The sequence below is a fragment of the Perca fluviatilis genome, chromosome 11, assembly GCF_010015445.1.
Source record: "Perca fluviatilis chromosome 11, GENO_Pfluv_1.0, whole genome shotgun sequence".
NCBI lineage: Eukaryota > Metazoa > Chordata > Actinopteri > Perciformes > Percidae > Perca > Perca fluviatilis.
The window spans coordinates 8,333,082-8,347,291 of NC_053122.1; the positions used below are offsets into that span (position 1 = coordinate 8,333,082).

Sequence of the window (14,210 nt, forward strand, 5' to 3'; positions counted from 1 at the left end):
TGACGATATCACTAGATGCATCTAGGGATATTTTTGAGCCTTCATCTCAGCTAGGAATATTAGCCAAGTAAAGTTTTTAGTTCAATTTCATTAACTAAAGACCTTCAACCTTCCAACATTACATAGCATTACTTAGCATTACTTCATTATGTATTTCTATATTCATTATCTGTTTGACCTATTTCCTGTATAGTAACATACTTCCTGTTGTACTCCATTGACTTCATGGTATTTTCTCATTTGAAATCAGGACCCTATAATAGAAGGGCCTGTTTAGAGTTCTTCTGTAATGTTTCCTCCTGGCTTTTTTTGTCTTTTGGTTCACCAACATAGTGTGTGTGAGTATCTTGTGTAAGAAGGAAGAGGAGGAAGAAAAGAAAAAGCATCCTGTAATTCTTCAACCTCTAATTAGTAGTCATACCACACTTTCTCACAACTATGATTTTATTATTTTGTTGAAGCAGACATGATCAGGGTGACAATTAAAACAACAAAATAAGGGTAGGGACAGAGAATCACGGCAAGCTCCGTTAAACAATTCAAAATAACAGTGTGTGGAAAAAGAAGTTTGCTTATGTTATCGTGTCCGAAGGTGCTGAAGGTGGAAATAGTGTTAGGGTTATTGGCATTATTTGAGCAGCTTTGCAGTTGCCATGGAGGTCATGGTAGTCATGGTCGTCATGGTCATGGTGGGCACGGTGATGTCTTTGAAGATGGGCTGTGTGACACCAGCGTAGGACACTTTGTTCTCGCTGAGAGTCCCTATGATCATCTGGCGCATTTCCCTGCTGGCATCGCCACGCACTGCCAGTAACGCCTGGATGTGTTCCTCCCTACGGAGAGCAGGAGGGACCAAAAACCTTAGTGTTAAAGTTTTAAATGTGCAGTAGGTAAGCCTTATAAAACTAACTTTCTGTCATATTTGCTGAAACTGACCCTATGTTCCAGTAGAACTACATCAATTATGTAATATAAAAAAAATACAGCTCCTCTGGCTCCACCTACAGCCTGTAGTGTGATTTGCAAAAATCCAGCACTCCCTGTTCAGATGCACCTCTCAGGGCTGGGGGAGGAGGGAGGGGGGGTGTCTAACTGCGTGTCAATCCCTGCTCATGCACAATCATTCTCCGTTGTGGGGGGAGGGGCTTAGGAGACCATTTTGGGCTTTAACAGAAAGGGAGGGAGGACTTGTCGATGTTCAAATTTGTTGGCTAAGTCTTGGATCTTCGCAATCGTACCTACAGCACCTTTAAAGGGCCACTTCACCCCAAAATTCTAAATACATATTTTACCTCTTACTTGTGGAACTATGAGACAATCTACTGTAGATAGTAGTGTTGGAGATATCAGCTGTAGAGATTACCGCCTTCTCTCCATTATAATGGAACTAGATGGCACTCAGCTTTTCTTTTGTTCATTTGAAAAACTCAACAGCAATGTCTCCTTTCCAGAAATCACGACCCGGTTACTCAAGATAATCCACAAAACTGGTTGTGAGTTGAAATTATTTTCTTTCTACGGAACTACAACCACCAACCGCATCATGGTGCAGAAGGAAGCATACTGATGGACGAGAGGCTAACAATACAGCTCAGCCGTCGAGAAAACCATTTATGTTCACATCTCGCGCTGTCACAATGAGCATGAGCCTTTCGTCCATTAGTATCTTTCATCCTGCGCAGTGATATGGTTGGTTGGGGTGTAGTTCGGTAGAAAGAAAATAGTTCCTACATGAAACCGCACACAATCAGGTCTGTGGATTATCTTGAGTAACTGGGCCAGATGTTAACATCCTACACAAATATGCTTAAATGCTATACTTTTTTTCTGCTGATCAATGTTAATAAAAAACCTTGTATAACATGATTCAATGTTAAATGTTAAAAAAAGGTGTATGCACTGTAAGCTTGATGTGTTGAATACTGTCCTGTGTGTGTGTGTGTGTGTGTGTGTGTGTGTGTGTGTGTGTGTGTGTGTGTGTGTGTGTGTGTGTGTGTGTACACCATACTCCAGGTCTGGCAATGCAAGACTAGTGACTGTGTATACCTGATGTCAGGGTATTTGGACACCAGAGTGGTGACCTCCAGGAACAGCAGCGTGGGGTCAGTCAGCTTGAAGACCTCAGCGATGGCGGCGATGGCACCACAAAGCCGGTCTGTGTCTTCACCCTGCACCCAACAATCCACCAAAGTTAGGCGTGCCCCTCCAACCTTGAAGGGCCTTCCTGTCATTACCACGCCAACTGTTGCATCATGTCTACACTGGCCGAGAAGTGTGCACACTGGATCTATTCAGCCACACTGTGTGGCAGAAAGTGTTGACATCTATTGCTATTGTTTGACGGATTTGATAAACTCAACGCAGCGGTTAATTGTTAGTTACAACTGTAATGCTTGGCTGAAAGTGAATAACGTTGCAGTATCATGAAACCATTATATGTGAACTCACGGCAGCCAGTTTCCTGAAGAGGAACTTGAACTGATCAGCCTCTTTGATCATCCTCTCCGCTCCCTCTCTCCTCTCATCAGCATTTTTAAAGGTGATCCTCTTCTGCATCACTGCTTTAATGTACTCCACCACCACCCTCCGCAGGGCTTCGCTCGTCATCTCCTGCACACACCACAGCCAACATATTATTAATAATCTCTATTCAAAATGCACTTTTTGCAGTAGGCGATTTGTACATTTTGTAATGGAGGGGGGGGTGTTTTGTTCCGTCTCGACGAGCAAACTGACCCACTCTTTTGGTTCTGTATTTTTAACAGTGATATAGTTTAGACACTATAAAAGATCCAATACAGAAGTGACAGAAGGGCAGGACTCAGAGAACAAGTCTGCTGTTTCAGCACCACGGACAGCGCCATGGATTAATCAATGTACAGAACAGCTAAGCCCCGATCAGACAGAGCTTTCAGTTTTGCAGTAGCGTCTTTTTATTTATTTTTTTAATTTCTCCGAGGCAATGACCAAATCACCAGGCAGCGAGCAAAATGCTTTAAAAAAAAAAAAAGCGGGCCCCTATTTCGGACAACCCTAATATTTAATATAGACATTTCTATACATGAATTACTTAGGACATTTTTGAAGATACCCTGCTAAGAGTAAAGTGTTCTGCTCCCATCCTACCTGATTGAAGGGTTTCTTGATCTTGTTGAAGTCATTGAAGTAGTCCTCCACTGTCACACAGATGGTGTCCACAGCATGAGAGCCCGTCAGCCACTTCCTCGTCAGCAGCTCATTCAGGTGATGCTGCTCAATGCAATGTCAAAATCAAAAGCAATTAAATGCATTGGAGCATTTTGTAAATCAGTTGCACTTCCTTAATTTTTTTTTTCCCTTTATTCTGTCAATTAAAATTAAAAGCAAATGACACTTGATCTGTCAGAAGTCCATTTAAGACTCAGTTACCTAGTGATATGATGTAATATTTTATTTATGTGTCATGCCACTAAGTGGCCCATCCCACACCTAGTACTACCTGACATACTGCAGCAGTGCAGTGAGAAGCAGTGGAAAGTTTTTGTACTTTTGAGAAAATTAAATTGCCACAAAACATTTGCCACTTGCAATTATTTTACACAAAATACCAATTACCGTATAGGTCCGACTATATAAGACGACCCTGATTATATGACAACCCCCCTTCCGTTTTTTCAAGACTCACTTTTGGAAAAATACTTATACTACTAAAATCCAAATACCGTTTTCAGAAAGAAAATAATTTTATTTGAAAATACTTCTAATAAAAACACATTAAATATAAAGCTTTATTGCAGACCCAGGTTCATATAACACATAATACAGTATACATTGAATAAAACAAGGTAGGCTGTTGTTTTTAAACATCTTTTAAATACAATTTTCAATATCTTTTTAGATGAAAGTTAATATTTCCAAGGCCTTCAGCTGAATGACTGCTCTGGATCACGTCACGTAATCACACACTCTCCTGTCAATCTCTTGGAGGACCACGGTAAGATTTTCTCTGGCTGTTTGCATGTTTAGACGGTGTAACATCTCCATGACAACGCCTCGTTGTACTTTCGTTCTACTTTTGTTCTACTTTCGTTGTACTTTCGACTTCCAGGCTTTTTGTACCTGGATATAATCATTTGTTTCGTCTATGTATAAATGTGGATAACGTTAGTGATAGTGAGATGGTTGCTCCAGGTACACTTCTAGTGATGAATCGGCCAAAACACGTTTTATTTCTCTGAGTCATGGCTTTGTCCTAACGCCGCTGGGCTCTCTCTCCCTTCAGTCTCAGTCTCTCTCTCTCTCTCTCTCTCTCTCTCTCTCTCTTCTCTCTCCACCATATAACGTTACTGTGCTTTCCGGCGCTCGTTGAGGCTCCGTCTAAAACTCAGCTTTTTCCACCAGCTGTTTGTAACATTCATAATCCATGGATTATGGATCATTTTATTTTATTTATCTTTAGTGTATAGCTGATTTCTGTTGGCTGTTGAAACAGGTGACGTACCCTTACATTGTGTGACTTAAACAGCTGAAAGTCTAGACCCCGGTTATAAGACGACCCCACTTTTTCAGACTTTTTTCTAGGAAAAAGGTCTTATATTCGGACCAATACGGTACTTAAAATAAAAGAACAAATTCTTTGTTACAAATTAGGGATGCTAATGATTTTTTTTCCTAACATCTAGCGCAAACTTTGCGATAGAAAGTAAAGAAATAGATTGTTTAGCCTATTTTTCTTTTACCATGCAACAAACTGTTTTAAATTATACATTTTTTTCTCATAATGTTGTTTTTAACGGTTTAACTGATGAAACTCTTCTTGTCGGTTAAACAGTTAATTATTCAAATCCCTACTAAAAATACAACGAACACCCTTCAAAGGTGCTCTAAGCGATGTTGGGTGGCGTTACTTCTTGTTGTCGTTCGAAGTATTGTCAAACAAAATGAGGCTAGCTCGCCCCTCCCTCCTCCTCATCCCGTCCCCTCCCTTCCGTGCACTAACCCCCCAAACCCCACCCCAAAATCCTTCTTGTCAGTTATTGGCTGGAACACTGGAACACTGTTTGTTATGTTTGGTGGTGCAGGTTGGGGCAGTTTGTTTTTGTTGCCGTTTGTGGAGCCTGGGCTGTCTACAGAGACCGCGTTTTTTTACAGTGTGTTCAGGGGACAGGCAGCTCGCGGATAGTGAGGAGATGTATGTGACAAAAAAAATGTTGTAGCCTAAAAAACGCGTGACATCGCTTAGAGCACCTTTAAACATCCAATAAATATGGATCAGTCCAATAAGAGCTCTTCTTACCTCGAGGTCTAGGAAGACTTCATCCAATAGGAACTGGCATCCCTCCTTGGCCACCTCATTGAGCGTCCTCTCTATGGCGGCATCACTGTCAGTGGGCTCGGAGGACTGCGAGTACTTCCTCTTCAGACTGTTAATGGACTCTCTGAGGAACACATGGGATAGCATTACAATGGGGAACCCCAAAGAGCTCAATATCAAATATATAAAGACATTATGAGATAATCACATTAATAAAACAAATAGTAGTTAGTTAGAATAGTTAAATAGTTAGAGGGCAACAAGTTGCACTCTAACTACTACTATGCCCTGCTACACCATGCAACGCCCTGCAGTGCCCTGCTACGCCATGAACTACTATTTTTAGTCATAGTTCCATTATCTTTATTGTGACTATTATTACCACTGTTCATAACACCCCCAACCGGCACCGTCAGATACCACCTACCAAGAGCCTGGGTGTGTCTGAGGTTTTTCCTCGCCACTGTCGCACTGAATGCTTGCTCTTGGGGGAATTACTGGAATTGTTGGGTCTCTGTAAATTATAGTGTGTGGTCTAGACCTACTCTATCTGTAAAATGTCTTGAGGTAACACTTGTTATGATTTGATACTATAAACAAAATTGAATTGAATTAACTCTGTGGTTGACAGGCTATTCTAACTCTCCATTGCCATCATTTCCATGTTTTCAAGCGTCCCTGTCCCTCACCAGCTACATTGACTGTACTTAACAGTCTGTTGTGCTAATGGCTTCCTCCTATTGCTCCAGTCAAATGCAGTGGTAAGCTCTCATCTGGATTTCCTAGCTTAGCTTAAAGACAAGCAGCTAACTTGGAGCTTACAGTTGGACAGCCTACGTCCCCTGTCTGCCAAACAACTTGACATTACCACATTATGACCAAAGTTATATTTTACTTAAAGTGTAAACACTAGTTTGTCTAGAAAATGTAATCTTACTTGAATGTCTGGCAGTTGTTAATGATGGCTATCATGTACTGTACATAACACTGAGGCATCTGTCTGTCTCTCATGTGCTCCTCTTTGTAGGTCACCGCCTCCTCTCTGTACCTACACAAAAGAACACACACATCTGTTAGAATCACACAGTAATTGTTACTATTATTGCAGTAGTCTGTTCTCCTGATCAGAGTTTGCATAGATCCAATATTAAAAGCGTAACAGGAAACCGAACAGAGAACACATGAGTTCTGACGTCGAACATTATAAGAGCACACAATCGTGGAAAGTTAAAAATTACCCGGGTTTTAATTCTATGTTGTTTCAAACATTTTTCATTAGACCTTCAATTCAGAAAGAATCTGACATAATTCTTCGTTCAGACTTTTATCACATCAGAAAGACAGTATTAGTCAAACAGTATGAAAAAATAATTACCTGATAAGGAAAGTGTTCATCTGTTTCAGGCAGAGCTTCAGAACTTGCTCTTTAAAATCGTTGTCAATCTGCGCAGCGACTTGCAGATTCTGCTCAAACATCTGATGAAGGGTGAAGAAACATTCAAATCAGGACGAGAGAGAATGAGTGAGATAAGATTTTTTCATTACAAGCACCAGGAATCAAATATACAGCGGTTATCAGAAGGTTTCATCACCCTTCACTTTTTCAATATATAATAAGTCACAATGGCTGAACACTTTTAGGAAAAGTCTCTGAATGCCGTTGAGTGTCCCTCCTGAACCTGCATTTCCAGCCCACTGAGAATCTGTTGATTCACTGTGTAAATCTTGTCATACCCTAAAGTGACAGAGTGTGTGTGTGTGTATGTTAGAGTGGCGATACCCGACCCGAGCCCGACGAGACCCGACGGTACCGATCACCACTTGTGTGTGTGTGTGAGTGTTTTTGTGTGTGTGTGTGTGTGAACTGCATGTGTGTGTCACCTGAAAGACTATGGCGGGCAGTGTGGTCTGGTAGTATCCATCTTGGTCAGCCTCAGGCTCCGTTTCTTTCTGCCAGTCCTTCTTGTCCGTTTCCAGGGCCTTCCTCAGCCAGCCTGTTATATTAGACTGAAGATATGGACAGTCAAACAGAGAGTCTGGATCCACAAAAGAGATGCTTTGTATCATTGTTTTTGTGCCACTTTAAACTGGTTAACATTTTTTAATTATGACACATTGGCATTTTTATGAAGTGAATGCGTATTTGACACTTGCAAAGGTGACACACAGGGAGGTAGCACAAGAAGAAGAAAAGAAGCTGTTTTTTTTGTAATTAAGTTACTGTTATTAGATGTCCAAACAGCAGGCCCAAATGAAATGAAGGCAGGCATAATGTGGAAAAAGACTACTGTACAGACTAAAGACCTGAATGGGACATCCATTAGCATTCCTGTTTATGTGTGTGGTGCCTGCCTACTGTAAAAGTCTTGACATATTTGCTGAGCAGGTCATCCACCACATCTTGAGGCAGCAGAGGCTCCAGCTGGTTGATGTCACACTCTGAAAACAGCTCTGGGTGGCCCATCATCTCCACACTGAAATGTAGACAGGCACACATACACAGATTCTATAACGAAAACTCAGTTCCATCTGCAGGTGCCTCATGAATTATTTGAGCCTGTGATAACAAAAATGTCCTTGCGGGTGGACATAACAAATAGTTGTCTGTGGTTTTGTTTTGTGTATGAGGTGTTTGGCTCTAGTTGGACGGTGTATGGCTTACACTGTTGTGTTGTGGCTGCTGTGTGTGTCTTTTATTTATTTTTATTTTTTTTACTTTGTTTTGTGCAATTTTTTTTGCATCTAAACAGACTTTTGCAAGCACATAAACAGCAGATTGTGGTTTAGACTGTAGATGCACCAGGTAATCAAACTAATAACAGCATCTTAATGGGTCTGAATTACAAAAAAACTGTACACACTCTGCACTGCTACGTTCAGACAGAGCTTGTCAAAGTGTGCATTTGTGTGTGTGTGTGTGTGTGTTACCTCTTATATGTATTGAGGACCCAGGTTAGCAGGGATACGATCTCATTAGCCTCTAAATCCTCAGAGGCCAGTTCTTTGACACGAGAGGACACAGCACTGTGGTAGAGGCCGAAAAACCTAAAACACATAAGCAAACATTTACCTGAATGTGTTAAATAAATAGGGAAGTAAAAGCACAACTAAATACTTTGACTTGAAGCTCTTCATCAGTTGAGACTGTAACAGTTCACTAAATTCATGGGTCAATTTATTACATTGTTCTGGCAACACAATTGTGAGAATGGGGCTTTCGAGTGCTTGGAGGTGTAAGGACAGTTAGGCGGCCAGGCAAACAAAGTATTTCTATTCTGAACCTTGTGTTTAGGACCGGTTCTGTGCTGACAGACAAACAGATTCATTTTGCGTCTGTCATCACCTGTTGAAAGTGTTGTAGTGCTGGGGGAAGCACTGCACCATGAGGTTCTTGACAACGATGAGGTCATCCAGAACATATTTCCTGGTTATTTCTAAAAGACGAACCAGCCACATTTTATCAGCCTCTTTTGTCATTGCCTGGGTGCCCTCAATGCGGGTGCCGACTGTACCCTCCAACACCTGCAACAGAAACGGATCAAAGTCATCGTTTAGGGACCGAGTCTGTACAGTTGGCCAGAAAACTACCTCTTCCGGAGGTAAAAAAAACTAAAATGTCTACACCACGTCTATTCTGCAAGCAAATCAAAACTAATTTCACAGAGTAGGATGAAAAAAACAAGGGTACTCAAACTAGGGGCAAGATAGTACACAACCATGGGGCAAACCCCAAAGAGTACAAAGAGATAATCAACTGTAATCTAATTGTAATATTCTTTATGACGTTCATCGTTTCTCTTACCTGAAACATCTTGTCCTTCCACCGTTTGGGTCGTCCAGGCGGGATGAACCCGGTCTGCTTCTTACGGTCGACCATGCGTCGATCGATCTTCTCCTCCCGCTCAATGATGCGAACCGATGACACCAACATAGTAGGGTCACGGCGAACTGTCAACATGGACCGCTGCAGTATCATCCATAGCTGCTTGGCCAGTTCATCTGACAACCCCTGAACCTGGAGGGGAAACGCAAGGAGATTGAAAACCGACTTAAAGCTTTGACTTATGTGGTAACATAGTCACTAAAAGTGTCTAAGGCCCTGTTTACATGAATACGCTCGCGGGTTAAAACGACAAAATATTTTATCAGATGTGACGTCGCCGTCCAAAGATCGGCGTTTTTGGGGCTTAAAAACGCAAAAAAAGGAAATCTTAAAAACGCTCCACCATCGCGTTCCCGTCTAAAGGAGTGTGTGTATGTGTGTGTGTGTGTATGGGCCGTGTGTGTGTGTGTGTGTGTGTGTGTGTGTAGCTGCGCTGCATGTGTGTGTGTGTGTGTGGGCCGTGTGTGTGCCGGGTGTGTGTGTGTGTGTGTGTGTGTGTGCCGGGTGTGTGCATTGTTCGAGCAATAACTCCACCTCCTCGTCTGTCCAGACAAAATTGTCAGCTTTTGTTGTTCGCTTCGCCATGTTTTGGTTTCGCGCTACTAGGGAGAGAAGTAGAAGGAAGGTTCTACGCAGGCGTGCGGACTTGGTGGTGTCACCAGCCAGCCAGATCAGCCGAATAAACCCTAGCGGTCAATGGGGTGACAGATGTCGCAGCCAGATCGCCCTCACATCAGCAAGTTTGCCTCTACAAACGTCGGTGTGATTCTTCATGTACAGAGCACAGAGAGTCAACGGGGGAAATTAACAACAAAAGGTCTGTATCTTATATGAGCTTGTTCCAAATAAAGGTCTGGTTCTCTCTGCTGTTGAGGTTTAGATAACACTATTTGGTATTTAAAATTCTCACAAACTGACTAGATATTTCAATATTTTATATTTATATTTGTGTTTTTACAGCTCTGGTATCAGACCAGTTTTCTCTCTTTGACAATACCCCGAGTATAGATATCAGAATCAGTGAGCGTGGAGAGAATAGGGTCAGTTTGGTGCATCCCTAATGATGATGACATGTATGATGTTCGGATCTTTCACAGTTCTGTTACAACACTCAAAAACTCTTATCACTTAAACTTACATCTTCAAAGTAAATGGAGATGAGGTTCATGTCGCTTGTGTTCTTGCTGTCCATACGGTACTGCTCGTACATGAGGTCATCCCGTGAACACTCCAGCTCCATCAGCTTCCTGTGGGCCTGCAGCAGCTCTCCCTGCTCTATCAGCTGCTGCGTGTCTGCCACAATCTCTGGTACTGTACACACAGCAAAGTGACAAAGACACACAGAGTACTTAGAGAAAGATAAAACAGGAGAGAAGTTCTCGGTTTTTCCTGCATACAGGAATTTTTGCCCCCCCCCCCAAAAAGAGGTTTTAGCCAGCCCCAAAGGAAAATCACTAGCACCAAAATGAGAAAAATTGAGAATAAAAGATAGCAATTCAAATCCTCTCTAAATGTGTTTACGAGCAATTTACCAAACACACGTTGAACAAGCAGAACATAAACTTGAATATGAGCGCTAATCTCAGTTTTATCTCCAGGGTCAGGCTGTACCGGATTCTCTCTGTGATTTATTTAAATATTAATATTATTATTTTTAACCAGTTTTGTTAATTGGGGTTTTATTTACTCAAGCATAATATACATTGCTGTTTATCAAATTGTCAGAAGTAACAGGAAAATGCATAGATTTCTGTGAAATAAGTTAACACAGACTCATGGCCTCATGGGAGTAGTCCCCCCACAAAGTCCCATTCTGAGCAAGGACAAACCCTGTTGTCGTCTCGAACAACATGACGGTACATGGTCTGCGATGGGAACACACAATCGTTGACATCTTTTAGGTCGGGCTGAACTAAGCTTACCAGAGAAAATGTTTTTAAGGTTTTCCACAGCTGAGGCCAGCTGACTGTGTTGGACTACAGCATCCTTGACATCCTTCAGGTTCTCTATGGTGTTGATGCTCTGCCTCCAGTCTTTACTCACATCAGCCAGTGAGCCTTGGATGTCCTTGACATCCAGCAGAGCACTGTGCAGCTGGGTCAGTCCGGTGCGAACGCCATCCAGCTGGGACTGGATGGCTGCCTGAGGACATCAGGGGCAATCAAGAGACAGATATTACGGTTAGTTACAAAAGTAAGTATTATTATGCTTTGTGTCAATTAATAATAATGTGGTATGTGATGAATTGTGCTTCCATACTGAGTATGTGTCACACCATGTACAGTACAACAGCATACTGTATGCTTGGTCACTATGAAATACATTTCAGCATTATTACTTAGCTGTTATCAAGTAAAAATAATAAAAAGTTTAAAAAGAAGTATGCACCAGAGGCTGACATAATTTTCGGAATCTAGTGGTTCCCATCTGCTGGGATAACTATTGTGTAAACTGTGACATAAAATCAGAAAGGGACCAGATTACAAAAAACTAAATTAGTTAAACATATGCCTGTTGTTACAAATTGGAGCCAAATCAGAGGTTAACAAGTGAGGGGAGCCCCAATATAAACAGTATTTCAAAATGTAATTTGTTTTAGTAATTACTGATGATTTATCAAGACAAAAAATACCAACTTTCCCTATACATTTTACAGATTATCTCTGCATTTTAAGTGAACTTGTGATTTTTCGCTTTTTTTTTTTACACATTTCACTGACAAAAAAACGGTTGTTGCTGAAAAGAACAGTGAATGAATAGCTAAATGTGTACAATTAAGGAGTGTATACTGAACTACACTGCACGGTCTTGTTAACATAGCACCTTCAGCCTGGCTTCCACAGAGGCCTTTTTGCGAGCCTCTCTTCTTCTGTATTGCTCCACTTTGTCCAGCTGGTCCGATCGCTGCAGCATCCCTGCCACACGCTGCACCGCCGTGGCAACCGCCTCCCGACTCGTCTCCTCCATAGTGTTGCTCAGTAGTATATAGTACCAGTCGTATCCAAAGGCTTCATGTAAACACTCTTGAGCTGAAAGATACAGACAACATCAATCACATACTGCTAGTGTTTGGTGTAAGAGATTACAGTATAACTCTTTAAGATTTCTTGTATTTTCTCGAATTCTGACTGTCACCCCAATAGATAAAATTTTGTATGTTTTTTAGTGTTTTGCTATATCATTGCCACTGTATGCAGTAAAAAGGTCAACGACTGGTTGTTATCTACAGAGACAATGTGGCACAGCAATCCATATTGGGGCTCTTTGAAAGACCCATTCTATAACAAAAAAGTACATTCAGGTCAATAGTTTATTATTAGATTTAGCATATCAGTGGTTTAAAGTGTTGTGAGCCAACGAACAGTTTTGCTGTTGAGCAAATGGATGTATAAGGGCATTGTAATGTATGAAAGACTCAGGTTAATAAACGAATATATAAATAGCAATATTTCTCAGGTGGAACACATCTCTAAAGTGTTTAAAAACTGTTGCTGAAGATAAAGAGGATTTCTAACATGACTTCCTGTCATAACAGATACACATGACACTCCTTTCTCCACGGTTATGGGACACGAACGTGTGACCGAGACCATAAAAAGACAGCTGTGGCACCGCCTTTCTTAAAATTACATAGAGCTCTTTGGTTGTCAAACATTATCAAATGGCTAACGTTGCCCTACGTAAAGTGAGGTTAACGTTAGCATCGAGTAACGTTAGTATTTGGTGAAAATTGAATGACAGCTAAGCTAGCGGTTAACTTGCTAACGTTAGCGTACTTTTATTTGGACAGCTTGTACACAGCAGCTAACGTTACACGAACTATTCACTAGGCCATGTTATGTCAAATAAAAACATTAGCTAACCCTTCTAATTAACATAATAAAATGTTCACCTCAATAAATGTAATAGCACAAGCTAAGCTAACAAGGGACGGGAAAAGGCTAGCTAGCGCCTGTAAAACAAGCTCGCTATATGAACCCAAGAAACAGTATTACCTCAGGCACCTAGGGACTACACGTAGGGAGGATGAAATGCATTTCTACGATTATTACTTCGATATTTCTGACAAGCTAGCTAGCTAAGTTATGGTGTTGTGTTCCCCTCTTCCTCATTAGAGCTCCGCCCAGCACCAGCACCACCCGCTTCTGCTTTTTCTTCTTTGAGGTTTTACGGCAGTTGGCCTACACGTTGTTGCATTACTGCCACATTCAGGTTGTGGATGATCACTAAGAACAGAGCCCATAAGAACATGTTTCATACATAGCTAAATCTACTGTGACCACTTTACATAATGCTGAGTAGTTATAAAAATGTATCGTATTTTATAAGCTGATCTTGTTTTGTGTTTACAATTTTTGTTTAGAAAGAATTAAACTGTCAGATAGACGCAGTGGGTTAAAAACTACAATATTATATTTTCCTCTGAAATGTAGTGGAGTAGTCTGTTAAGTAAAACATAGGGCTGGGCAATATATCGACATTATATCGATATCGTGATATGAGACTAGATATCGTCTTACATTTTGGATATGTAATATCGTAATATGACATAAGTGTTGTCTTTTCCTGGTTTTAAAGGCTACATTACAGTAAAGTGATGTACTTTTCTGAACTTACCAGACTGTTCTATTATTTGCCTTTTCCCCACTGAGACATTATGTCCACATTAATTATTTATCTAAAATCTAAGTCTGAAGATATTTTCTTAAAGCACCAATTTTCAACCCAAGAATATTGCCACATTATCGATATCAAGGTATTTGGTCAAGAATATTGTGATATCTGATTTTCTCCCTATTGCCCAGCCCTAGTAAAACATTGAAATAATAAAGGGATCTAAGCAATTGGAAAGTGTACTTACTGTAGTTACAGCACCTGAAGTCCCATTGTCTCGTCATCTGTCCATGTTACAGGATGCTGTCAAAACCAGCTCATCTTATTGACTTAATTAATTCCCTCATTGTGATCTTTACTATTTAGTTCCATTGGTTTCCTCTGAAGCTGATGAAAGACACAGATGCACAGATATAATTT

The 14,210-nt window shown here is 41.0% G+C and overlaps 1 protein-coding gene across 2 annotated transcripts; it reads right to left on the reverse strand.

Annotated features, from left to right (window-relative positions):
- Positions 1–426: 426 nt before the first annotated feature.
- Positions 427–14,183, reverse strand: exoc3 (exocyst complex component 3). Of its 2 annotated transcripts, none has more exons than XM_039816298.1 (16): positions 14,038–14,183; positions 12,000–12,205; positions 11,099–11,318; positions 10,315–10,487; positions 9,096–9,308; positions 8,637–8,815; positions 8,222–8,338; positions 7,650–7,767; positions 7,175–7,300; positions 6,669–6,769; positions 6,231–6,341; positions 5,276–5,417; positions 3,127–3,249; positions 2,449–2,610; positions 2,047–2,168; positions 427–833 (listed from the first exon to the last, which is right to left on the reverse strand). In XM_039816298.1, exons 1-16 carry the CDS (start codon positions 14,072–14,074, stop codon positions 629–631), a joined length of 2,355 nt encoding a protein of 784 aa, XP_039672232.1. In that variant the 5' UTR covers positions 14,075–14,183; the 3' UTR covers positions 427–628. The 2 variants fall into 2 exon arrangements, with proteins under 2 accessions (XP_039672232.1, XP_039672233.1); XM_039816299.1 differs by lacking the exon at positions 14,038–14,183 and adding an exon at positions 13,172–13,328 and having other exon boundaries at positions 629–833.
- Positions 14,184–14,210: the final 27 nt, after the last annotated feature.

Excerpts from the sequence above, each read along its gene's own strand:
- exoc3 (XM_039816298.1), bottom strand. The coding sequence starts at position 14,074 with ATGACGAGACAATGGGACTTCAGGTGCTGTAACTACA. Across the intron at positions 7,301-7,649 it reads AATATGTCAAGACTTTTACA|TCTAATATAACAGGCTGGCT; the intron begins GTAGGCAGGCAC and ends CCATATCTTCAG. Across the intron at positions 5,418-6,230 it reads AACAACTGCCAGACATTCAA|AGAGTCCATTAACAGTCTGA; the intron begins GTAAGATTACAT and ends TGTGTTCCTCAG.